General features: G+C 39.0%; 1 protein-coding gene and 1 long non-coding RNA gene across 4 annotated transcripts in view; one reads left to right on the top strand and one right to left on the bottom strand.

The window, feature by feature from the left end:
• The window catches only part of LOC116427482 (uncharacterized), a 101,832-nt gene that overhangs the window by 55,723 nt on the left and 21,234 nt on the right, over window positions 1–24,875 (top strand). For all 3 annotated transcript variants that reach the window (XR_012999177.1, XM_076370028.1, XM_076370027.1), the window contains exons 9-11: window positions 7,940–8,373; window positions 14,759–20,666; window positions 20,856–21,266. Coding sequence is in view for 2 of the 3 variants with exons in the window: in XM_076370028.1 (XP_076226143.1) it covers window positions 7,940–8,373; window positions 14,759–20,666; window positions 20,856–21,266 (6,753 nt within the window). In the remaining variant the exon portion in view is untranslated. The remainder of the gene's footprint in view (window positions 1–7,939; window positions 8,374–14,758; window positions 20,667–20,855; window positions 21,267–24,875) is intronic.
• Window positions 342–8,003, bottom strand: LOC116427485 (uncharacterized). Its single transcript, XR_004235086.2, has 4 exons — window positions 7,640–8,003; window positions 6,684–6,877; window positions 2,692–3,635; window positions 342–2,485 (listed from the first exon to the last, which is right to left on the bottom strand). It is a non-coding gene; the product is annotated as an uncharacterized LOC116427485 (long non-coding RNA).

Below are 24,875 nucleotides of genomic sequence, written 5' to 3'. Positions count from 1 at the left end.
CTGAAAATTAGCATACAATATTTTTTATGGATAAGCTATCGAAGGAAACTTTCGCGAGAAAAATCGATCTAAGGGCACTTTTGACCTCCTTAAGCTGCTATAAGTTTTGTCATTTTGTTATAATGTATTGTAATTTGACAACCAGTTCACTTTGTTTTTGTCAAATATACTCGTCGTCACTTGAAAGTGAATAAGCCTATAGATGCACACTTCCAAAAATCGATGAAAAACTTGAAGAGGTAATAGAAAATATTATTACAGTCTAAAACTGAACGTGTTCGTTTAATATAATTTATACAAAAATATTATACAGGAATTATTATGGAAAATGGCGTGGCAATACCAGAAAATAGTAATACTTTAACAGTTCAATGAATTAACCCTTTGCCCTCGGAAGTATTTCGTTCGAAATATTTAACATTTTCTAACTAGACACAGACGATATTTTTTTAAATTATCTCAAAGAAAAATCGCAAGTGAATTGGGAAACAAAGCTTATTTATCCCAATATTTTACACACCGATGCATTATATACAAATCAATATTGAATATCAAATTTTATAGTTTTACTACGTGAAATCAAGTGGTGAGTGAGAGTCACCTCTCGAGTGCAAAGTGTTAAAGGTGACTTAAGTTACATTTCTATAAGACACGCATTAAAATTGTTACGACGTAAACTCATTTATATTTCCCTGTAGTGTATTTTTCGTAAATGTACCTATATTTGCTGGTGTGCGTATAAACCGAATTCGTTTCATATTATACAGTCAACCCTTAGCTAATACGGTTAACTGGCTACGTGTTATTCAAAACCGTGTTATCATACGAGACAGAAATCAGAAATTACACAAATTGTAATGATTTCGTTCGGCGACATTTAAAACCGTGTCCCTGTGTGCTCCAAATCCAAGCATAAAAAAAGTCCATGCAATTAACCCGTTGAACGCCGCACTGTTTCATAGAGCAAAATACACAAAATGGAAAAAATATAATACTAAATCATTTGATTGAATTGCGTTATTATTATTTCACATTCTTCTGACTGAACATCCCCACATTAGGTAGCATTATTTACAATATAGAAATATTTCTAAATAATCGTCGTTTAATTGAGTGAACTGCAGTAATTCGATTTGGTTGGGGGTCACCATGGCACAGAACGTGTTAAAGTGCCACATCACGCAAATAACAATACGATCGTTGCAATTTTTGATCGTGGTATTCGAAACTTCGTGTAATTCAAGTATCGTGCCATTCAAAGTTTCTCTGTAGTTTGAAAATAAGTATTGTTACTCCAGATAGTATTTCCTCATGAATTACAAGTATGACGCTAAATTTAGCTCGACTGCTCGCGAACACCTTAAACGGTCATTTACATCTCCGCCGGTGAGAAGTGTCGCACGCGTAGTAGGTTACTCAACCTTAAAGTATTCGACGACTCCGGTAATGCACACTTTCTCGCAGTCTCCGTTTAACACGTTGAAAGCCGCACGATTTCATAGAGCAAAATGCACAAAATGAAAGAAATATAATATTAACCGTCCGGATGCTAAACAACTTTTGTGGATATTTACCAAAAATGCGGAAGTGATTGGGTGTGTATGCAAAGAAATTAATAAGAGTACTTATCTAATGAGATCACAGATATTGTGTTATTACAAAAAAGTATCAAAAAATGACATTTATTCAAATAATGTTACTTTGTTTTGTTTCTTACAAAACATAGCAAGAAAATTATAATTGATACTGATAAACAGAAGCGCTTCCGCGCTCTCCGCAATTTTGGCATCACACAAGAAGAGCGCTATAGCGCTCCTCAGCACTCAAGCGGTTAAATCATTTGTTTGAATTGCATTATTATCATTGCACATTAACATAGCTGAATGGCACCGCATTAGGTGGCATTATTTATAATATAGAAATGTTTTCAAATAATCATCGTTTAATTGAATGAACTCTAGTAATTCGATTTGGTCGGGGGTCACCGGTGACCCCCATGGCATTCAACGTGTTAAGGGGTTATCGCACACTTCCACAAATAAACGATCTCGTCCATCTTTCTTTCTTTGTTTCCTCTCCCTTTCCTTTTGTCTCATTCTTCTTCCTCTCTTCCTCCTCATCCGTTCTCATCCGTTCTCATCACTTCTTTTTTGCCATCTGTTTTATCTCTCTCCTTCTCACTTGACTTGACTTCTCCACTTCCCTGGACGTTGTAAACTCGGATCCGGTGTCCGAACGCGAACACCATTCACAGAACACGAGCCCACGGTTTCGAGATCCCGTGACTGCTCGTGATTGCTCGTGACTGCTCGTGACTGCTCGTAACTGCTCGTGATTGCTCGTGACTGGCCGTGAGTCGTACACCTGGCCAAACGATGGCCCGTGCCATTGACCAGGTAATTCAGCGGCGTGTGAAAACCAGGCACAACACGCGTTCAACTCTTCCTGTTGCTTCTACTGCGTGATCCGTGCTCATCGCCGCTCGCTAATTGAATAATCAACAAAAAATAGTAGAAGGAAATTTGGAAAAGTGATTCAGTTTTATCTTAGAGAGATTAAGTTCCCTTACTAATCGTGAAAGTTATATATTCGAATCGAGGCACGTGAAGCGTAATGTACAATAGAATATTTATTTCAGAAGTATAGGTAATATGTAGAAATAATATTAATAAGTGATGTTTAATTACTTACAATTAACGTGACAACCAACACTTTTGACTTATTTGATCCTTTGTTACGTAAACAGAATTTCGTAGAACCTTTTAAACCTCATTCAGCATATCTTTCACCAATGTGTAATATTTTCATTCATATTTTTGTTTGTTTGTAATAATTAATAATCAGTATAATTACACCGATTAGAAAATATTCATTATTACGAATGGCTGTAGTACACCTTTGTAACAACATTTTATATTTAAATTTCTTTTCATTGATTTATGAGAATATTGTACGTCATTGAGTATGTTATTATAAATATAAAAAGCAGATATTTATGCCTAACTAAAACTATCGTTAACTCAGTCTTTCTCAAGATTCGACTTATACCAGTTTAAAAGGAAACGGCTCATTTATTGACTTGTATGTGCATGCATACATACGTACAAGTAAAAATTTTCATGTACACATTTCTTAATTATCAAAATTTTCAATTCTACATATACTTAACCCTTTGCACTCGAGAGGTGACTCTCAGTCACCACGTGATTCGATACAACGAAACTATGAAGTTGAATATTTAATATTTCAAATTAATGTTTGCATTGCTACGTGAAATATTTAAATAAAACATCTCTGTTGCTTAATTTATCTATGAATTATCGATAAATTAGTTTCAAACTATATCTCGTTAGAAAATGTTGAATATTTCCATTGAGAAACTTTTGAGTGCAAAGGGTTAAAATTCGCACCGTATATTTCGCAAACTTGTATGGTATTCTATCGCATTCGGTTTTCGTCAGAAAAGTAGCAAATAAAACTATTTTCTTGGGAAAACATGAAACGTGACCTTCCTTTTATCGATTATTGCAGCCCTTTCTCTTCCTCCGAGAACCCCTATGTGTGTCATTGATCGACACGTGTGCAACCTTCCAACTTACTCTTGACTGTCTTTTGAACCTTTAATAATTCACTAGCTGAAATTATTCACACAACAATCAATAAAATAATATTTGAGTTCTATTATTCATAACATCTTATAGGCGACCCAAAATTGTGAAGAGAAGGAAAGAATGATTAGGGATGACTTTTAACCCTTTGCGGACGAAATTTCCATATTTGGAAGAGTAAGTCGTAAACAAATGATTCAATTACTAAACAGCAATAGATCAGTGTATAATTTCTTTTCTTTCTATTGTATTATTTAACACGTTCCGTGCCACGGAAACTTCGGTTATATTTTGCTTGTGAACTGTATTGAGTTTTTCAATAAAATAATAAGTTATATTCAAGTTTCTCGTCATTTTTATGTATTTTGATATTGTTTCTTTATGTTTTCACTGCTTTGTAACGTATACCGCCGACCGTGACCATATATCCATTAAAAATATTTTCTTACAAACATTGGCGTGTATCACATGTGGTACACGTGGCACGGAACGTGTTAAGCAATCGATATAGAATTTAACTTTATCTGCTGAAGGTTTCGTACATTTCAAAGAATCTCCGCCCGCAAGGGGTTAAAAGTATGTGCGAGTTGAACGGGACAGGACAGTGTGACAGACACACACTTAAAATTTATATGAAAAGAAACTTAAGGTCTATTGTAACAAGAGCAACAAAAATGTTTACATTTATCGACGTTTATCGTACCCTTTAAGTATCACGTATATGAGGAACATAACCGAAACAGTAAGAATAATCGACAGAATTAATGCAAACAATTAAACGTACTTTTCTATGTGCGTTCAACGCGGTCTTCATCCTGAAGGATTTTGTAGCCGGAGTCTTAAGTACTTCGAGAAACCCCTGTGTTTTCAAAAATTCAGTATTTTGTGTACATTTTTTACATAAAATTCTGTTACGCTTCAATATTTTAACACCATAATATCGGTAGTTCTATTGCCTAGACATTATTTCAGCCGGTATGTGTTTATTTTTCAAAAATTAAGACATGAGTTTTGTCTGTATAATTTCTCTTTAGTCGTGACACTGTGTGGCCGGATAAGTCATCTTTCGAAATTTAACCCCAATTCGGCGCACAACGCACGATATGTTGTATTGAATATATTTTTGTTTGTTTCTATGAAACTAAGTTCGAGCGGCGTTTATATCTTTATAGAGAGATGCTCAAAATGATATACAATCGAGATGTACTTAGCAAGCATTTAAAATAAATAATAATCTGATGCATCTAGGATATTGTATGCTGTACAAGTTTTATCTCGGTCACAGTGCATCAGACGCAAGAAAAAACATTTATTCTGCACTTGGTGCTGTAAACATTCGTACCTGTCGTCGACGATTTATGAAGTTCCGTGGCGAAAATTACAATCTTGAAGGCGGTGCACGAAATGGACGTACAACAAAAGTGACTAAAGTAGTCGATGAAAATTCAAAACTAACTATTCATGGAATTTCATCTTGGAATTCACCATTCAAGTGTTTTAAGACATCTCCATAAAAACGGATACAATTCAAAGAGTAACGTCCTGGCACCTCACGAAATCTCGCCAAAAAACAGACTGGACTTTGTTTCGATCTGAGTTTTACTTCGCGCTAGACAAACTCAAGATTTTTTGCATCGCTTGGTTACTACAGATGAAAAATGGGTAGTATACAATAATTTGACGAGAAAGCGGCATTGGTCACAACCCGGGCAACGTTCTTAACCAGTCAACTGCGTTCGACGAGTATCGCGTCATCTTAAAACTCTAAATGGTGCTAATTTTTTCAACGACAGACTATTTATTTTTTTAGGCAAACATGTAATTCTTGTTCGTTTCGTTTTAGCTTTCAGATAGAATATATTATAAGTGCATTCGGTCTGTATTTGACGAGTTGATGACATTGCTTGATTTCATTGTGCGCACAATAAGAGATTTTTCAAACTGAATTTCACACTTACCGGATTAAGGAACAAGTAAGAAAGGCTTAAAAATGATAAAAGTAATGTTACTCGTACGGTGGGAGATACCTGGAATAATTTATTACAAGTTACCCAAACAGAGTGTTACCATCGCCTCTGCTTTACACTGCCAACAAGTGGAAAAAATCGAACAGGAACTGCACATTATGAGGTCATTACTTGTAAATCGAGAAAGCGTTCTGCATGTTCACGATGGCGCAAGATGACGCATGCTTATGACAACGCAAAAAAATATCGAAACTGGGAAAATGGGAATTTATTCCATACCCACCATGTTCACCAAATCCGACACTAACAGATGATCATCTCTCTTCCGAGCCTTACAAGACAGTTCAACACTAAAACTACCGAGCAGTTCAATGGACTTTTTAAAATTTCCCTATAGAAACTCCAAGAGTGCATCTGTTCAGACTTTAATTGATTTGCAATTCAATTTGCGTAGTGCTAAATGAATTTCTTTAATAATTTCTCAGAGAAACATTTGTTACCTTTCTAATAATTGGAAAAAGAAGACATCAGGCATGGGTCGTTTGTTCCCTCTGTTGGTTTTAGTGTTAAAAAGGAAAGATTTCAAAAATATTCTAAAAAGCTTCTAAATAACTATCAAAATCTTTTGCCAATATTTCAGAAGTTATAGTCGAGCAGCGGTAACGTATACACTATGATCCTTGATTGTACAGAATCGAACCTCCAGTAACGTACTTCAAGGTCGTTCAAATCAGTATGGAATCGCTAATATAAATAATTAATCAATAAATAGTTTAAATCTAGCAATATTTCTTTGAAACTGTTATAAAGTATCAATTTTGATATGGAGGTTAATTGCAATGAAAAGTAAAAGTGATAATTGTAAAACATTAATGTTGCGTTATAAAATAATACCATTTTATAGTAACAGGAGTACAAATAGCGAATAATTAATCGCTTTGTCAGTTTGACCAATTGAATACTGTACGATGTACACATAAATCGTCAGAGTCGAGCGGATTAACGGTTAATCATTAATTCATTGCACATCGTACAGTGGATATTGGTGGGCATGAGAGTGCTTGTTAGCGCGTTCTGTCGTTAAAATGAGAAAGGTAAATATACGTACCGGGAAACAGCATAGGCGATGGGCCACCCATTCTCTTACCTCGTAAATACTCGGTTATACACATTGTTTCTCTTTCTGCTGCTTTTCGTAACGGTCCGCAGAAAATTCAACTGATTTTTTAGATCGTCAACGATATATCTCAGATAAAGAATAAAAATATTCTTAAAGTACATAAAATGCCCGAAGTACTGGACCTAAAAGAGCAAGAAAAACAGTTTTGTTCAACTTCTTCTGACGTTTCAAAGATAAAAATTATATTTTTCGCCATTGATTCGTTATTTCACCTCGTTTAACAATTGATAAATATGGTAAATCTGAAGATATTAGAAGATCAGTACTTGCAGAGAAGAATATTCTTTAATTAAAAAAAGAATATTTAAATGACTCAATTAATTGTTGAGATATTTATTCCACTAATTCGAAAAACTGCATTCTGCAGTCTGAGAAAAACGAGTTGAAAGTTTAACGTTGTGATAAGATTAACTCGCGTTGACAATCAGTAGAATACCTATAATTCCACTAATTGTCAGATTTGTTTAATTTCCTTTTAAGTACGCATTCTTCAAACACTACTCAAGTGAAATATGATAAGAATAAGAAAACTCGGTTTTTTGAAACTTCTCCACCGTAATCTTGACCGTAAATAGACCTAATTCATATATATAGTAAAAAGAAAAACACAAAGTTTTGAGATATACTTAATGCTCCACGAACAAAATAGAATTTTAAATTCTAATAAATTTCAAAATTTTGCAGGTAAATCTGATACTGAAAAATTTCCAACGAGACATCTTGTGCCTTTAAAAGCCCTTATTTCGTTCCGTGTTGTACGGGGACTTGTCCAAATTTGAATTTTACTCTTAAAAACCTGAAGCGTTGTACAGAGATTTCTCTAATTCTCGAACCGTGTCAGAACGAAACCGTGTTACAAAAGTGCCGTATTATGGGGGGGTTACCTGTACACAGTATTAGGAAAAGTTTACTCGATATTTTATTCGAGTAACAGCGAACTCTGTCCCACTGCGCCACTATCGTGTTCCAATCGACCACAGGATCGCGATCTCCTAGCCCGCTATCTCTATCCGCGGTGATAACATCTGCATCGGTATCGATAATCCAGCGATAAGTCGACAACCGCGCCGGTTGTCGCTGCCCGTTCTTTTCCTCCGATCTTATCGAACGTATCGAGCACTGCGGAACGAAGGAAAGAAAAAAGAGCAGGCTGATCCACACACGAAACCGTTTGCATTCAACAGGTTCGCGACGAAGAGGACGATCACACGCGAGAAGCTGTTGCGCGGAGGAGCTTCAGGGTCTGCAGGCGTTGCACGTGATTGGCCGTGGTGGCAGACAGCGGAGTCCGACCGGGAACGGTCAGGGTCAGGATCAGCCTGCCATCGATTACAGGCGGCTAGTCTTCATCAGTTCGGACTCGTCTTCCGGTCGCGAGGAGGACGACGCGGACAGCAGCTGCTCGAGCTCCTCTTTCCTGAACGGGTTGCCGCGCGGCGCTGGGCCCACGCAATCCCTCGAAGACTGTGACTGGGACTACTTCGAGAGTGGAACACTGCCGGTGCCGACTGGCGTGTTGCCAGTCACCGTTGGAACGAGCAACGTCGCCACGGACACCGCCAACGCCGGAGGGGACTGGAGCTGTTGCCCCGGACGAGGATCCACCGCTTCTTGTCAGGTACGTTAACGTTGCCACCTTATCACCTCACTGCTTCGGGGATGCTCCTTTTGCAGAGGGAACTTGCGAATCGAACCAACTCCCTTCGTTCCCTTCTGTGAATCGAATTTAACGGAACTTAACTCCGTCATGCCAGATGATCTGGCCCGGATTTACGAGTCCGGGTACAATTGCAACTAATGATTAGCCTCTTTTACGAAAAATAGTTTTAACTCTTTGCGGACGAGTGTCGGCATTCTAGCGAGATGAAACTGTTGTATTTGGAAAACCAAGTCGCGAACAAATGATTGAATTAGTCAAACAAGAGATCAGCATGTAGTTTCCTCCTTTCCCTGTTAATTAAGCAATTGGTGTATTATTTAGCTTAATCTACTGAAGGTTTCGTATATTTTCAAGGATCTTCGTCCGCAAAGGGTGAACCTTCGTAGGAAAACGTCTAGGTTATAGGGTCGCTTCTATTGAGACGTTTGGAAATGAGTTGAGGTTTTAGCAGTTTAACTTTGCACCTGATAAACTTTGTACTCATATCTGTTTTGTTGTGTGATATAATATCATTTTGAGGAATAAATCTCATTGTATGTTTATCACTAGGTATTTCTATGGTTTTCTTATGGCATTGTTTTTAACATTCATTCGTTACAATTTTGTGTATGAACGTAACTATGAGGAGGAAGCGAATTCGCAGTCCTCTTACATAAGTGTAAAATGGGTCGCAGTACGGTAGAAACTGCACGAAGCGTTAATTTATGCATTTGGTGAAAATACGACATCCGAAAGAACAGTGAAATTTTGATTTAAAAGATTTCATAGTGGCAACAACAGTCTTGACCAAAAGAAACATTGAGAAAGACCTCCGATTTCATAATTGATAATCAAGCGTTAAAAAAAGATTGTCGATGGAAATCTATGTGCAACAGTCCGATAACTAAGCCAGAAATGAGATCTAAGTAAGACAATCGTGTCTGCAGATTTAACACTAAAACAACCGAGCAATTAGAGTGACATATTTCCATTTTTATATGTAAAAATCAGAACAATACGTATCTTGAAATTCCCAAGGACTACCAGTGCTATATCTATACAAATACACAAATGTAATTTAAAATCTTCCAAAAAAGGTGACTTCATAATTAAAATACTTGCAAAATAAAAATTCGGAAGCAGATCAATTTGACTTATCTAGTAGTTTTAGTGTTAAAAGAAGTTGGAAAAACAAAGAAGGTTTGTCACATGGTTTCTCCATGAATTGAGCAAGTAACAAAAAAGTTATCGCTACGAAACATTTTCATGCTTTTGTCCCGATATAAAAGTGGATCATAACTATTTACCGAGGCAGAGGGTCTTATATAACTACAGATTCTTAACTGGAGGCGAAACAATTATGGCAGCTAAGTATTGCCATAAGCTTGTGTATTAAATTGCGTATTAAATAACACAGTTCGGTGAATCGAGAAGGGCCTATTCTCTTACACGACACGTTTCGCATTTAACCCTTCGGACGCTCCACGAATTGAATTATGAAACATTGCCTCACTCGGCTTAAACATCTGATCGGTTACCAACGGATTATCACTTGTTTAGATATTTGGAAGGTTATTAATTAGGCAAAATTAAAAATGTATTCGAAAAATTGATCAACTCTACAACACCTGATTTTCATAATAGCATGAATTAATAATAGATACACATCGTTATCTGTTACTCCATATAATGGATTTTATTTGGATTAAGTAAATTAATTGATAGCAAATTACACCAGAAAAATTTTTTTGGGCCCAAAAACTGCAGTTTATTTCCAGATAATTCAATATAATATTATATCTTTCTGTTATTGTAGGTTTTGATGAAAAGGATATGCATGTTTAGGAAAATAATAATAATAATGATGATAATGTTCCACATAAATGACCAACTTCGAAACAAAAGCACGAGTAAAGTGTGGTATGGTAATATACTTGTTAAAAAAAAAACTTGCACGTAACATAAATGAAAAATTTAGCGAACCTTGATCACTCCGTGTTAATCGTTTTTCACCTTAAAAAGCATCGGCTAAGTAATTGTTTCTTAGGTAATGTACATGGGTCGGTTAATAAGTAAGTTACTCTCTCCAGCTCCAGAAAACTAAATGCATAGAAAATTTATTTTACTATTAACATATACTTTCATTTATCATTTTCCTACAAAGTCATCAATTACTTGTAAACATTTAGTATAACGGTTAGTCAATATACATACGTACTGCGATTACAAAACATTCGTAAATATTTATTGTTCATTCTTTCCATCACAGTGTACATTGGTAATTCTCTCCTGGCAATTTTCGAATGTTTTGCATTTCTTTAGAACTAGCTGCTTTTGGCATTTTATCCATACACAAGCATCGATATCGCATACTGGGCAGACATGATAAAGAGTACAGCAGGGTAAGGGGGTTAACTCTTTGATTGAACGTAACAAAATTGTGAACAGAAAAATTTAATATAAAATGTTGAATCAGGTATTAACAAATAAAACATAGAAATAAAACAACTCTGCCTCATAATTTATGCAAGATGTTTCTTTATGTAAGTTGCAAATAATATTGTTAATATTTCGCCAGAAAACAATGAATGCTTGTAATGAAAAATATTGTCGAGTGCGAAAGGTTAAAAGTGCTCTTAGACCGATTTTTCTCAAAAATATTTCCTTCGGCAGATTACTCATAGAAAACGTTGTACATCAATTTTCAGCCCCCTTCATCAACCAGAAAGATAGTTACAGGGTACATTCGAATTATCAATTTTCGTCTTATTTTCCTTGTTTAATGTTCCATGGAAACTGTGGAAAAATTCGGAAACATTATTAGCATAGCAGTACATGACTAATCCTTAGCGTGAAAATGGAAAAATCCTCCAAAAAATGGAAAAATGTAGATTTCGCAATGAAGCATTCGACGGACAACTTTAAAATTTTTAGAGTTTTAACAAAATCGTGTCTCATGGTAAAGTTCAACTGAAACGTCTATTTCTGCATCGCAGATTCAACATTGAATTGAATTTTGTGTTATAGCTGTGAAACGAATAGTTTTTCAAAACGTATATGCGGTATTGCAATTTTGTTGAATTTTTCATAAGCACAGAAACCAAAGAAATGCCCAAAAATTAGTTTTAGAATCAAACCCATACCTATTTCCAGTCAATGGTTATAACCTCCGAAACATTTTGCCAAATGCGTACTTTACGCTTCCCCTCCACTATCGTAGGGCTAGAAATTACACTAGGGACAGTTGACCCATATATAGGTCTATGAATATGCGAAGTTTTAATGAAATCGTAAGGAGGTGAAAACATATGGTTTTTGAATAGGTTCCTATGACACCAATAAGAACAAATTCAGTTGAATGCATTCAAGATCGTATTCTTCCATTAACACGTTAACCTGTTAACTGTAAAATTTAGTTTTAAAAATCTTGTATTATACGCGCAATAAAATCAAACAACGGAGTGGATCGAACTCTTCAAATGCAGGGCAAATAACATATTATGACGAAAAACTAAAGAAAAACGAAGGGGAATTACATGTGTATTTAAAAAAATAAATAATTTATCGTGAAAAAATTCGAGTGTCCCAAATGAAAACATCACGAACGCCACAGCGCGACTGTACCTTTGATTTGATGGAAAAGGGTGTAAGCAAGTGGGCACAAAATTTATCTGACCTTGAGAAAATGAGTTAAAACTCTTTATTGCTAAATCGTATTGTACTTACACATTGTGGAGGTAAATAGTCTAAAAAGAAAAATGGGTCGAAAATCATTCGTTTGTTCGTTAATTATGTACTGTTAAAGTCCTCATGAGAGAGTGGAGGATTGCGATATTCAGTGTCCTTCTAATATACGATGGGTTACCGGACTCGACGCCATAGGACTTCGTTCTCTGTCAAATTGCATCACAGTTTGTTAGTTCGTACCGTAATAAAACACAGTCGTTGCACTCGCTACCCCAACTAACCGATATTCGTATGACAGAAAAGGATACTGGATATCGCGATCCTTCACTCTTGCATGGAAACTTCAACAACGATTTACAAGGAAAGTATTTATTTCCGAAACATGGTTCCCTTTAGATTATTTACATATTGTACATGTTTAGTTTTTGTATCTAGCTAACATGTATTATTATTTTCTAACTGTATTAACACGTTCAGTGCCACGTGTACCATATATGGAAAGAAAATATTTTTAAGGGATACATGGTCACGGAGATGCTGGTATGCATTATAAAGCAGCGAGAACGTAAAGGGACTATGTCAAAATATATAAAAATTACCAAAAACTTGAATATAACTGAATATTTTATTTAAAAGATCAATACAGTTCATAAGTAAAATATAACCGAAATTTCCGTGGCACGGAAGGTGTTAAGCTCTGTATTAAACCTTCAAATATTTCATCGATTTTTGAAAGTACGCATCTATTTACTTTTAAGTGATGACGAATATGCTTGATAAAAGCAGAATAAGTACAGTAGTTTCAATATTAACATATATTACAAGAAAATCACAAATTTTTCCATTCAATTTTTCAGAAAGTTTATGTTTACTATTCTTGAAGGTTCATCAATATAATTTATAAACAAGTGAGTAATCAGTATTTCGAGTTAAAAATATTTTTATATTAAATAATCAAATATTTGGAAAAGAAAAATTAAAAATTTAATCTGCTTGTATAAAATATAGTACTATGAGTGCATAATTATCAGGTTTACCTCATTTTCAGATTTATTACAATAATTGTGAATTTAAGCATTTAATTTAATTATTTTTTATAATTTTGTTTTGTGTTGTTTTTCGGTGTGAAGAAATATAAGTTCAGCATTAATTCTGTTACTTTTTCATTTAGTATTCAGTGCTTTTCCTTGAGTTAGTTATTTTCTATGAAAGGCTCTTCCAATCGTAAACTTTTCTTACCACGAGGCCCCGCAAGTTCTCAATCGGATTTAGATTCGAGCTTAATGCTGTTCATGGCAATAATTCTATCCCGAACTCTTGAAACCACTTTTCTGTTGTAACCCTGTGGATAGAAGCATTGTCCTGTTAGAATATTACCTTTCCATCTTCTATTTCATGTCATGTACCATTTCCTGATACTTAGTAGAATTTCATTTGCCTTTCATAAACACAATTTCACTTTTAACATTTTTTTAAGTGCCGCCCACATCATCATAGAGGAGCTGCCGTGAGCTCTCTTTAACATGATCTGTCGTCTTTCCTTAAATCATGCTGACGATGATGAAGGCCATTAGGCCCACGTAAATTAAACATTTTCTCACCGCTCCGTATGACGTATTTTCATAGATTTTGTCTCGTGATACATTTTTGGTCGACTTTCATTTCGCAGTTGTACGCTGTTTTTTTAACGCTAGCCGTTGACATTACCGCACCAAAATGCCGCAAAACCCGGTACTCAAACCAGAACACAAACAAGTCTTTCTTGATTTTTCATAGGCACACAACAGGTGTACTAATCAGTGGGAATGAGAAATTTACTTTAAACGGGCCACATAATTACAAATATTCGAGGTACAATTCTGAGAAGACAAAGAAGTGGCAATGAGTAAACTTTAAACAACGTGCAGAACCGTTGAAACCATTTTTAATTCTGTTTACAGAATTACATCAACATGATAATATTACAATGCAGTTTGATTAAAAAGAAGTGCCTATTTATGTTTCTTCGTGGATAACTTTGTTCTTCATATTTAAGCCTCGTGGGAAATAATAAGAAGGAAATGTGTCTATAAAATAAGAAAGATTAAAAGCTTGATATGGTCAATTCCGAGTTGTTTTCTTAATGTAAATCAAAGAAATGAAAAATACCATAATCATTCGAATGAAAGAGACCAATATTAAGTCGAATTTTATTTATCTAACAAGAGGGTGTACGTATGTGAAAATTTTGAAAGAAATATTACTTTTATTATTGCTGCAAGCACGTATGATTATTTAATTAATTCGTTAATAACATAAATTAATATCATAAGATTTCACGAAAATCTGGTGGCTCTATGGACATTTCGATGGCGTAATAATCTCGTTGCTCTTGAAAAATAAAATTGTGTCCATTCTTTAATTCATGTAACTGTCCACGATGTTTATAATATTGATGATGTTATGAAAGCTCTCCACATATACGGTACTGACACTTTTTTCTTTGAAAGAGTTTCCGAGATTTTCGCTTGTCATTCGTTCATTTGCTTGTCTCCAGTAAAAGGTGATACAACGACATTACAATTTCGTTGATGATAGAAACAATTGAGTTACACAATGCTTAAAAATAGATAAAAGGTAGCTAATTTTCTGAGATACCTAATACACGTGGTTCCAACACTTGTTTGTTCCTAAATAGGCTTGCGGAGGTTCGAGAGGTGCGAACGTGCTTCCGGTGCCAGTTCCGATACCCGTTCCGGTTCCGTATCCGGTCCCGATCCCGGCTGCCCTGTGGACCGGAGACTTCGCGGTCGCCGCGTCCTCCATGATAAGTCGCGGCAGCGACGCCGAACCAGGAACCCTGAGGTTGAGGGGGGATCCAGCCGCGCCCTGGTTTGCCTGGCATCCTCGTTTTAATCAGCCCCTTCACGGCGCCAGACTCGACCCAAGACTGACGGGTACATTCGACCCAGCAACCTGCACATTCAGACCAGACCAATTGCTCGCGCCGCGTTTGTACGGGTCATCGTCTATTCCTGCAACCGCCGAGTCTCTTCAACAACGTCTGTGCAATCTACAGCTCGACCAAGATGAGAAAGATGATGTCGGCATCAGGAACAAGCCTGCAGATGCATTATCCTCGCAGAACGGTGAGAACGAACCTAAGGGCACCGAACAAATCTCTGCGAAGATTCGAGTGAAGCGGAACGAGCCGAGTGCCGAGAAAAGCCAACAAGACGATGAACAGACAATCGAAACGAAAGAGTGCGAGAGGGACTCTCGTCAGGATCCAGGAAACGTGTCCTTGGAAGGTAGGAGGGAACAAAGAATGTTCCAGCGTGAGGATTCCGGCAGCTCTTCAGGAAGATCCTCCGCGGACAGCAGCGACTTGGAGGACGACTCGTCGTCGCATAGATTCTCCAGAGTCTTCGTAGTAAACGACGACTCCTTAACCAGCGATAACGATATCGAAGATAACGGCGACGAGGACGAGAACGAGGACTCCGAGTCTGCTGAAGACGGCGTCAGGTTGAAAAGGGTAACAGCGCTACCGGAAGAGGAGCCGGTCGTTTTGCAGTACGTCAGGTTCTTTAGCGAGGACTCGAACTTCGAAGATTCTAAGGAGAGGAAGATCGAAAGTAGCACCGAAGAAAGTTCGGAAGACAGGTCAGATTCGAAAAATGTAATTCCGCAGACCGAAAAAGAGACTGTACCCGAAGAACAAAAATCTCGCTCAAAAGGGAGGTACAACAATAAAACTGCCGTGCTGTTGCAACAACGCGCATTGCCCGAAGAGATGTACATCGCGAGTGACACTGACTGTTTAGAGAGTCAGATCGAGTTGAAATCGGTGAAAACGTTAGATCCGGACAGCATCGAGTCGACAAATATTAGTAAAAACGCGATGACTCAAGATAGTGTCGAAAATTCAAGAATCAGTGAGTTCTCGAGTTCTGTGAACCAGGCAAAAACTTCAATATCGAATACTTGGGACTCGAATATTATTCCTGACTCTTTAGAAATTCCTTTGTCCGAAAATCATTTTGAATTGGCCCAGTGCCCCGTGCGAACACCGGAGAATTTCATGGATCCTAACGAATTGGACGATAATTCTCAAACTGATATCGATCACTCCATACCTTTATCGATGACGATTATCGACGAGGCTGTCGGTAACGTGGAGTGCAACACATTAACTGATGGCAACTTCGATATCACGGTAACCACGAATTCTGGTTCTGAGAGCTTCTCGAGCAACGACACGAATGTGACCGGCAGCGAGGTGAGCAGCGATGAGCTGCACGAATACGAAGTGACGCCAGTAAGCGTTGACTCGTCTCGCGACGACGATGATCTCTCAGTCTCAGCGGTTAATAGCGAATTTTTGTCGAATTTGACCAAAGGTAATGATGATCGATCGTTCCCAAGAGTCGACATCGCGAAAACTTTTAAAAGTATCGACTCAGAGTCTATTTATGCAGTATCCAGACGAGCAACCTGGAATACGCAGCACGAGATAGCGGGCGTTAAACGCTCATCGGAAAATTCGAACAACGGTGATATCGCGAATATCACGAGCATCGAAACTGATTCATCATCCGTTATCGGTGCAGAGTTCGACGAGTCCGTTACACCGGACCAGACTCAAGATGGCGACAGAGACAATGACCCGCCAGAGGCACATCATCGAGTGGAACTGGCCTCAACGGGTTGCGTTACGGCAGACATGACCAACAACCGGATCGCGGCTGTGCTGAGGTGCGGGGAGGGCGTGGGCGCAGCGGGTGGCGCGCATGACAGCGGCTTGCTCACGGTGAGAGGTAAACGTTCCGCTGGTGGGCAGGTGGTACGGGACGACGGCGGAGATTGCGAAGGTGGTAGAGGTACTGATAGTGGCGCCGGAGAGGGGATATTGACGGTGCTTCGTTCAGTCGAGCGACACCCGTCTGCTCGGAAGGAGGTTGAATCCTCTTCTGTTGCTGTTGCTGCTGCTACCGCCGCAACCACCACCGGTGCGATCAGAGATCCCATAGTAAGAGAGGTGAGAGGTGAGCTTTCCGCTGTTGGCCATACAGTAGGGGACGCCAGTGGTAGCCAGGAAGGTGGTAACGGGACCAACGGCAGCTCACACACGGCACGAAGTGAGAGTTCCGTCGTCGGCCAGGTGGTGGTAGAAGATGCCGACGGAGGTTGGCAAAGCGGTGACGGAAGAGATGGTGGCTCGCTTACGGTGAGAAGTGAGAGTCCCGCCGTTGGACAGGTGGTAGGGGACGTCGATGGAGATTGGGAAGGTGGTGGCAGCACCAACAACGGCACCGCGGAGGGGCTACCGGCACATTTTCGCTCAGTTGAGCGACGCCCGTCTGCCCGTAAGGAGAATGGGTTCCTTGGTGTCGCCGCGGCGAAGGATCTCGTGGTCAGAGACTTGCAACGCTTTCCCTCCGCGGTTCAGTGTGACAGTGTCGGGACGAACGGTGGTAACCGGTACCGCAGCCTCGTGATGATCACCCAAGAGGCTTCGTATCAGCCGGTGAGCGTGATTACATCGGATACGACGACCCTGTTACAGCCGGACGAGGTAAGGACGGCCGGCCAGGGCCTGGCTGGGTACTTCCAGCTGGCGCTGGAGGCCGTCGCCGAGCAGCCTCACCGTAAGAACGGTCAAGGACCCAGGCGTCCGTTGATGGTGAAGCGTTTGGTTGGTGCGACCGCCACGACCGGTGGTCACGCGGAGTTGGAAGCAGACAGCGGGCTCAGCGTCGGCAGTGCCAGTGAAAGCGATGACGTGTCGGTGAAAAACACCGGGAAAATCGTCACGAAACTTGAGAGCAACGAGGAAACCGTTTCGCGAGACCGACCGGCGAACGAGCACCGAGAGAGCACGCGGCCACGTGCCTTCTCGCAGTCCAGCGACGAGAATTCGGCTGGTGGTGGGATCGTTATCTTGGAGGATGGACTGGCGGACGACGATTCATGGGTGGAGGAGGTGTCGCACGACGAGGACGAGCCTGGCGCGACTACAGCGACCGAGGAGAGCTCCGAAGATGAGGCGAACAATCTTGGAGACCGGGAGGAAGAGCTTCGGGGATATCACAGACAAGCCATCGACTTCACTCTGCATACTATCGTTGAAGAATCCTGCGAGGAGAGCGAGACGGAACCTAGCCTGGCGACTGGTAGTCCTTCGAAGAAGCAGAGACCACCATCGGCTTCCGAACTGGAGAAGTACTTCTTTTTTGGACTCGGTGGAGATGGAAATAACTCGAGCATGGGCTCGCGCGAGGTGGACAGCTTGTCCGAGACGTCCTCTATATATTCCGAAGGTTTGGAATCCTTGGGACAGGACGATGCCTCCGGCACTGGACAAGGTCAAGAGAGGTCGGGCTCTGGAGAAGGATTTCTGAATTCTTCGAGGCTAGAGAAATACTTTTTATCGGAGTTTCTTGGCTTTGATCAAGATAGACGCGACTCGGATGGGTCTGTCGGTAGCGATTCCGAAGGAAGACCTAGTCCGGAGGCGCAGAGACGAAAGAAGTTGGTTCGTGCTAGAGGCACAGGAAGGTCGCACAGCTCCTCGTTGGATAATCTGCTGGCGTTGGCGCAAAGCTCGCAGAATCTAAGCTCGCAGAACTCTCTTCAGGATCTGAGTTTGAGTCAGGACGCGCAGGAGAGTCAATCGGAGGGCTCGTCGACAGAGACCGATGGCGCGGATGACGGGCAGACTGCCGCGTTCGGTACGGATGGGCAATTCGACACGGTGAAACGTAAGAAGAAAAAGCCAAGAAACGTAGGCACGCAAAGTCCGCGCGTACCGGACGACAGGAACAAGACTCCAGAACCCAGTAGGGAGATGATCGTTGTCGGTGAAGTGGTACTGGAGAATGATACTGAACCAATCCACTCGGAGGACTCGGAGCGAGCAAAGACTCCTCAGCCGGAATCCGTGTTGTCGTCTTCATCTTCGCCAACGAGCGCTGCTAACGCTTCAGCAGCATGCGCGTCACAGTTGGATTCTCCGAGGACTATTCAGATAAGTTCGGGGGATTCGTCGAGCTACAATCAAAGATCTAAACAACAGTCGAGGGACTCCGGCTTCGTCGGCAGTTGCGATGATCTCCTTCAGCATCAAAAGCTACCTGACGATACACAGGCAAACGTGGAAGCGAATCAAGAGTCCACGAAAGACTGCAACAAAGAGAAGAGGGAGAATGACGAGAATCAAACCTCTGCGGAGAGGAGCTCTACAACGGAGAAGAGTGGTGGAAGCAAGATGGATCATCTTTTGAGTCACAATACGTTGCCTAATCTACCTAATGCTTCCTTATCACGCAAGGACAGCTTCAACAATTGGTCCAGCGACGAAGAGACGAATTTAATGATGTCAAAGATGCGACAGTTTTTCAAGACTATGGTCGCTAATTCAAACGGTCAGAATACGAATGCTGCGAATTCGAGTGGTGCCTCACCTGCGCCTAGTCCTAGACTATCCGGCTATTCGTCTAAGGTCAGATTATGTTCTTCGCAGACTCGAACTAAGCCGCCACAGTTAGTATATTTTGAAAACGAGTTAACCAGGCTGATGAAAACGGTGCCGGGGATACGAGATGACCAGGTGCGGGAGATTGTCGAGTACCTAAGTTCCGAGGATACTTGGTCCGATTCCTATGACAGCTCCGATTATACTAGTTCAGATCTAGAAGGAGCAGCTGGCGGTCGCCGATCTGCATTACAGGAACAGATTTCGCAGAGTTGCCAACAGATCATCAGCAAATTCGACACCACTTCAAACAGCTGCCTTTTGGATAAAGAAAGAGACGATAAAGCGTCTGTGATGGCAATGCAGCCTCACTATCTGGGCCGGGACACAGCATTCGTTTACCAAAAACTGGTTCAGAGCTTTACGAAGATGGCCGGAGACGGTGTAAGCTCCGATGCCAATTCAACGCCCCACAGCAGTCCACCGTTAATCGCTAAAGTGATGCACCACATAGGCAGCCGACTGGTAGCATTAATGCACGAGGTTTCCGAGGGAGGACCAGCTGTTCAGCATCATTCTACCACTTGGAGAAGGTACTCTCAACATCATCGGACTCCATCTTCAGCATCCACCACCGAAGATGACGATTCTACCTCGGACTCCACGAACGCACCTCCTTCGACGCATTTGCAACTTCCGAGATCCAAGTCCCACGATCCTCTACTACTGATCAACAACCATCCAGTAGCGTCTACGGGCCAGGAAGGCGAAGAGAGAGAAGCTAGTGATTACGAAAGGTTCTCCTGGCGTGGTAGTTTCGAGTCAGCGTTAATGGCCGCTGACTCCAGGACTAAGCTCAGTTTGCTGGCTTGTTCTGGGGATGTCAGTGTCGGTGGTAACACTAGCGCTAACGCTCTAGCCATGGCTGCCAAACGTCGTAGTGCTGGAGATCTGTTGTTCAATCCGAAGAGCTTTTCTAGGGAACAATTGGACAGAGTTAGGAGTTGTGGATCTATTGGCGGTGGGACTGCTGGTGTTACTAGTGGATGTGGAGGGTCAGTGGAGGAGAGAATATGGAGTAACAGAAGAAGATCCTCTGTACCCGATGCTAACACGAGAGCGGAGTCCGGTAAGTTATAGCTCTACCGAGTAGAGTTTGGATTTGTAGTGCATCTACACAAATATAAAGGGGAGAAATTCGGTAAGTTTGGATTCAGGCTTTCAAACTTTCCACTATTTCTGTCCACTTTTTCCACTAATTTTCTTTTACACCTCTCACAAACTTCAATGTTGATTTACAAATATTCTATATCCGCAGGTACATCTGCTGGCGATGAAGACACTGAAGATGAATTAGAATACAGTGGTGAATCCCGGGCAACAACGTTACCCCGAGGTATGCAATCAGCCATCACAGCTGCGACGAATTCTCTACCCCGTCTGCCGGCCTCTACAGCTCCGGCTGGCTTAACTACAACCTCCACTACATCTTCCTCGACCATGCATAAGGCGCACAGCGTGTATTATTTCCTGCCGCAACATTCTGGCGTTAAATCGGCTAGGTATCGGCCACCTGGATTTGCAAGGAACAGTAACGTAGCTGGCACAATTGGTGGACCTAAGCGTGCTGTCAGCGCTCCTGGTTTACAAATCTCAGGATCACAGTCATCTGCAGCGAAACGGGATAACTCAAGATCTAGACGGCAACAGGCTATGTCGCTCACCTCCGGTAAGTTAATTCAGTTCTTTTTTGTTTTAACTAAATTACTAAATCAAGGGCAACCACACTGTGTATACGTAAATTTGTTTGTGTTGAATTTGCAGAAAGCAAAGTGGTACAATTTCAGGATAGTACCTTTAAAAAGCAAGGTATTGGTTGACAAGGTTTTTCTATTTATTGGCACAACGGTGGAAGTTTTCGTCTATCCTAGGTCTTTATTTAGTGGGTTGAGACTTTTTGAGTTATATTTTTGGAATTAGACATTTGTCAGAATTGTGACATTGTGTTATCAAATTTTCATTCTTGACTTTGTCAGATAAAGTGAATCCTAAGAGATAAATACTTCCAAAACTGCTGTAGTAAAAAGAAAGCTTCTTATGAGAACTATTCTGAAGATGGCCCGCCTTGATTGTTACTGAAATAGTATAAACAACTTTCTACGAATATAAGTTCATTGTTTCTGAAACGCACAGACTGGACGATTATGAAGAACAAACAAATCATTAAGTGATTCTTACTTGTTAAATATATGGTTGCCTAAGTAATTAAACAAGTCACAAGTGAGATAATTGTTGTGAAAATCTGTATTGCACAAAACTGATGCATATTCTGAATTTATTAAGTTCTAAATAACTACTGATTATTGTGCTACAACGATTAAACTGTAACAAGCAATGTTTTGTAGTTAAATTATCTACATCAAACTTGCAAGTTCAGATAAAATTCAAAATTTATATTTTATTCTATAAATTTAAACTCGGTATACTTATTTATTATCTGTATTTGACAGTTTGTTTCACATTTCAATGAATTACAATTATATGTTAAAAGTAAAAGTAGAATTAAATAGAATTTTTGTTCTTCTTTTGGTTATATAATATCATAAAATAGGTCGAAGTATATTCAGTAATGTATATAAAGTTGTGGGAAAATGATTAGAAGTGAACTTATGAGCATCAGTTTTCAGCATCTTAAAAAATAGAGAACAAAGAACAAGTTTCATGGAACACGGTATGTAAATTAGATGAGTTGTATATGTGTTATATTATTGAGTACATAAAATGTTTTTACAACAATAACTAAATACCTATGAATAACTGGCGATTACTAAAAGTACTATTTGACGAGAATAACTATGTGTCCTTGTTCGTTTAATCACAATCATATTTTCACGAAATTACGAACAAATGTTTCTTAATTGATACAAATACACAAAAACCTTATTTTTGTGATCACTTGTTCATAAAATCTGAATAATTCACAGGGTAGGTACAAGGTTGAATACAAATTTTATTAATCATTTAATTAATTCCCAAAACAATTCGGTTTCGCAGAAATAAATGTGCCTGAAATAAATTTGCAATTACGTAAAAGAGTTATTTCTCAAGAACAAATGTTTTCCCTTCGTATTTTCCTGATCAGACAAAAATAAGCTTTTATGTTTAATTCATATAAAAATTCTTGTTGCGATCACTGTCGTGCATCCACGGCGGATTAATTAAATCTTCTGTACACATTCGCCGAACACTACGTCGGTTTATCGATTTTCCTGCGCTGTGGGAGCAGCGGAGAAGTTTAGCGACGGAGTGGGGGCGAAGAAAGGAGGGAAATCTCGTTGTAATAAAGCGGTTACACCTGTTACACTCTAGTGAACGCTTTAAGATGGTTATTAACAAACCGCGTTCTACTTGTTGGCGTAGCCGTGGCTAATTTCGAATGAAGCCGATAACGCTTTATGAGAATGATTATTTCAATCCCTCAACTAATTGTTGTCAAAAACCGATCTTCCGGAAGAACAAAGCAGTAGAGATTTAATCACATTGTACAGTTTTCTTCTAATTATTTTCATTTAATTTATAAAATTAAACACATGTACGAAATACGATCAAATAAGTATACGGTCAATGTAATTTATTATTAATTTATTTAATTACTAATTTTTATAGTTAGCTAATAACTTTGGCCTGTAGGAGTACTCTCGTATTTTTCTAGAAGTAAATTTATGTTAGGATATTTTACGTTTACTTTAAACACTTTCACTTGAAAAAAATTCAAATTTGATCAGATTGAAAATCACCTTTTTTACTTTGCTACTCCATCAGACTTATTTTTCGCAAATTATTTTGACAGGAATGATAAGGCGAAAAGTAGTAATCCGCGGTTACATTCTTAGAGTATATCCAAAACAAGAGGCAATTTAATAGAATTGCATACGTAAAATAACTACGTTGCAACGAGAGTAACGTGCAACGATTGGCGTTGAGGTCACTGACGATACTTCACATATCGCGAAATCATTTTATTTTCTCAATCGAAAAGAAAATTTGGTTAATAGCTTCTTCCGATGGTTTCCATATGAAATGAATCCGGCTCATCGCATAGGCACTCTAAATATCATTTATAAATGCAGCATACTTTTGTTGTTCCTTTTAAAAATTGTTTGGTCATGTTCAAATATTTATAATCTTATAAAAGTGTACATTATTTCATTTAGCAATTTCTATAAAATTGTTATTTGTATGAAACAGTTGTGTAGCATTTAGAATGAAACCGTAACAAATCTTTAAAGCAATTTTTTCCATGAGTAAAGTAGCCATAAATTAAGGATGATAGCGAAAAATGATTTTTATAATCGAGTTCAATGCACGAGCATCTGTAAGAATCAGCTGTTGGTTATTAAGATATCAACTAAAGGTATTAAGTATTGATATTATTTGTATGTATACTTATAGATATTTACAGACTTTCTTGTTATTTTATGAAAATATAACTAAAACTTATATATATAATATTACTATCTAATGAAGTAAAAATGTTCATGAAATACGTCAGTTTAACTTAAAATGAATTGGACGTAATCGTTAATAAGATTTTTGTATCCCACCGTTGTGTTTAAGACTTATGTTTATCGAGTTAAAAGGAAAGCATTCAAATCAAACATATCTTAATGCATCACTAACTTACTGTGAACTATAGTTTCTAGTAATGGAGAAGAGTGATTTTGCTTTCTCTGTAATGAGACGTAACGTGAAGAAGCCAGTCATGAGTTCACAAACGATGTGGAGGTGTATTAACACGTTCCGTGCCACGGAAACTTCGGTCGTATTTTACTCATGAACTGTATTGATTTTCTAAATAAAATATTCAGTTATATTCAAGTTTCTTTTAATTTTATATATTTTGATATCGTTTCTTGATGTTTTCGGTGCTTTGTAACATATACAGCTATTTTTTACCATGTGTCCCTTAAAAATATTTTGTTACAAAATTAACGTGTACCACGTGTGTGTACCGCCGCTTTACATTACATATAAATCTGTTATTCAATAATTAATACTTCATATTGAACATCAATTTTATTTATTTTTAATAAAATGTAACGTAATGTAATACACGAATTGATATTGATATAAATATATTATTTTTTATTATTATATATTGAATGTTCGCCTGCTGTTATATTAGTAAACGGTCTTTTCTTACTCATAATTTGTTCTGCTTTTCGAGGAGATACAATTTGGTGGAATAAAATATGTATAGATTTTAGATGCGTTGAGAAATGCACGCAGTATCGGTACAAGCGATAGCTTTGAGCGTTTTTCACTTTCTATTTGAGTG

This window comes from Nomia melanderi, chromosome 8, assembly GCF_051020985.1.
Source record: "Nomia melanderi isolate GNS246 chromosome 8, iyNomMela1, whole genome shotgun sequence".
Taxonomy (NCBI): domain Eukaryota; kingdom Metazoa; phylum Arthropoda; class Insecta; order Hymenoptera; family Halictidae; genus Nomia; species Nomia melanderi.
The sequence above is the reverse complement of the archived record's forward strand: the minus strand, read 5'-3'. Positions and strand labels throughout refer to the sequence as shown.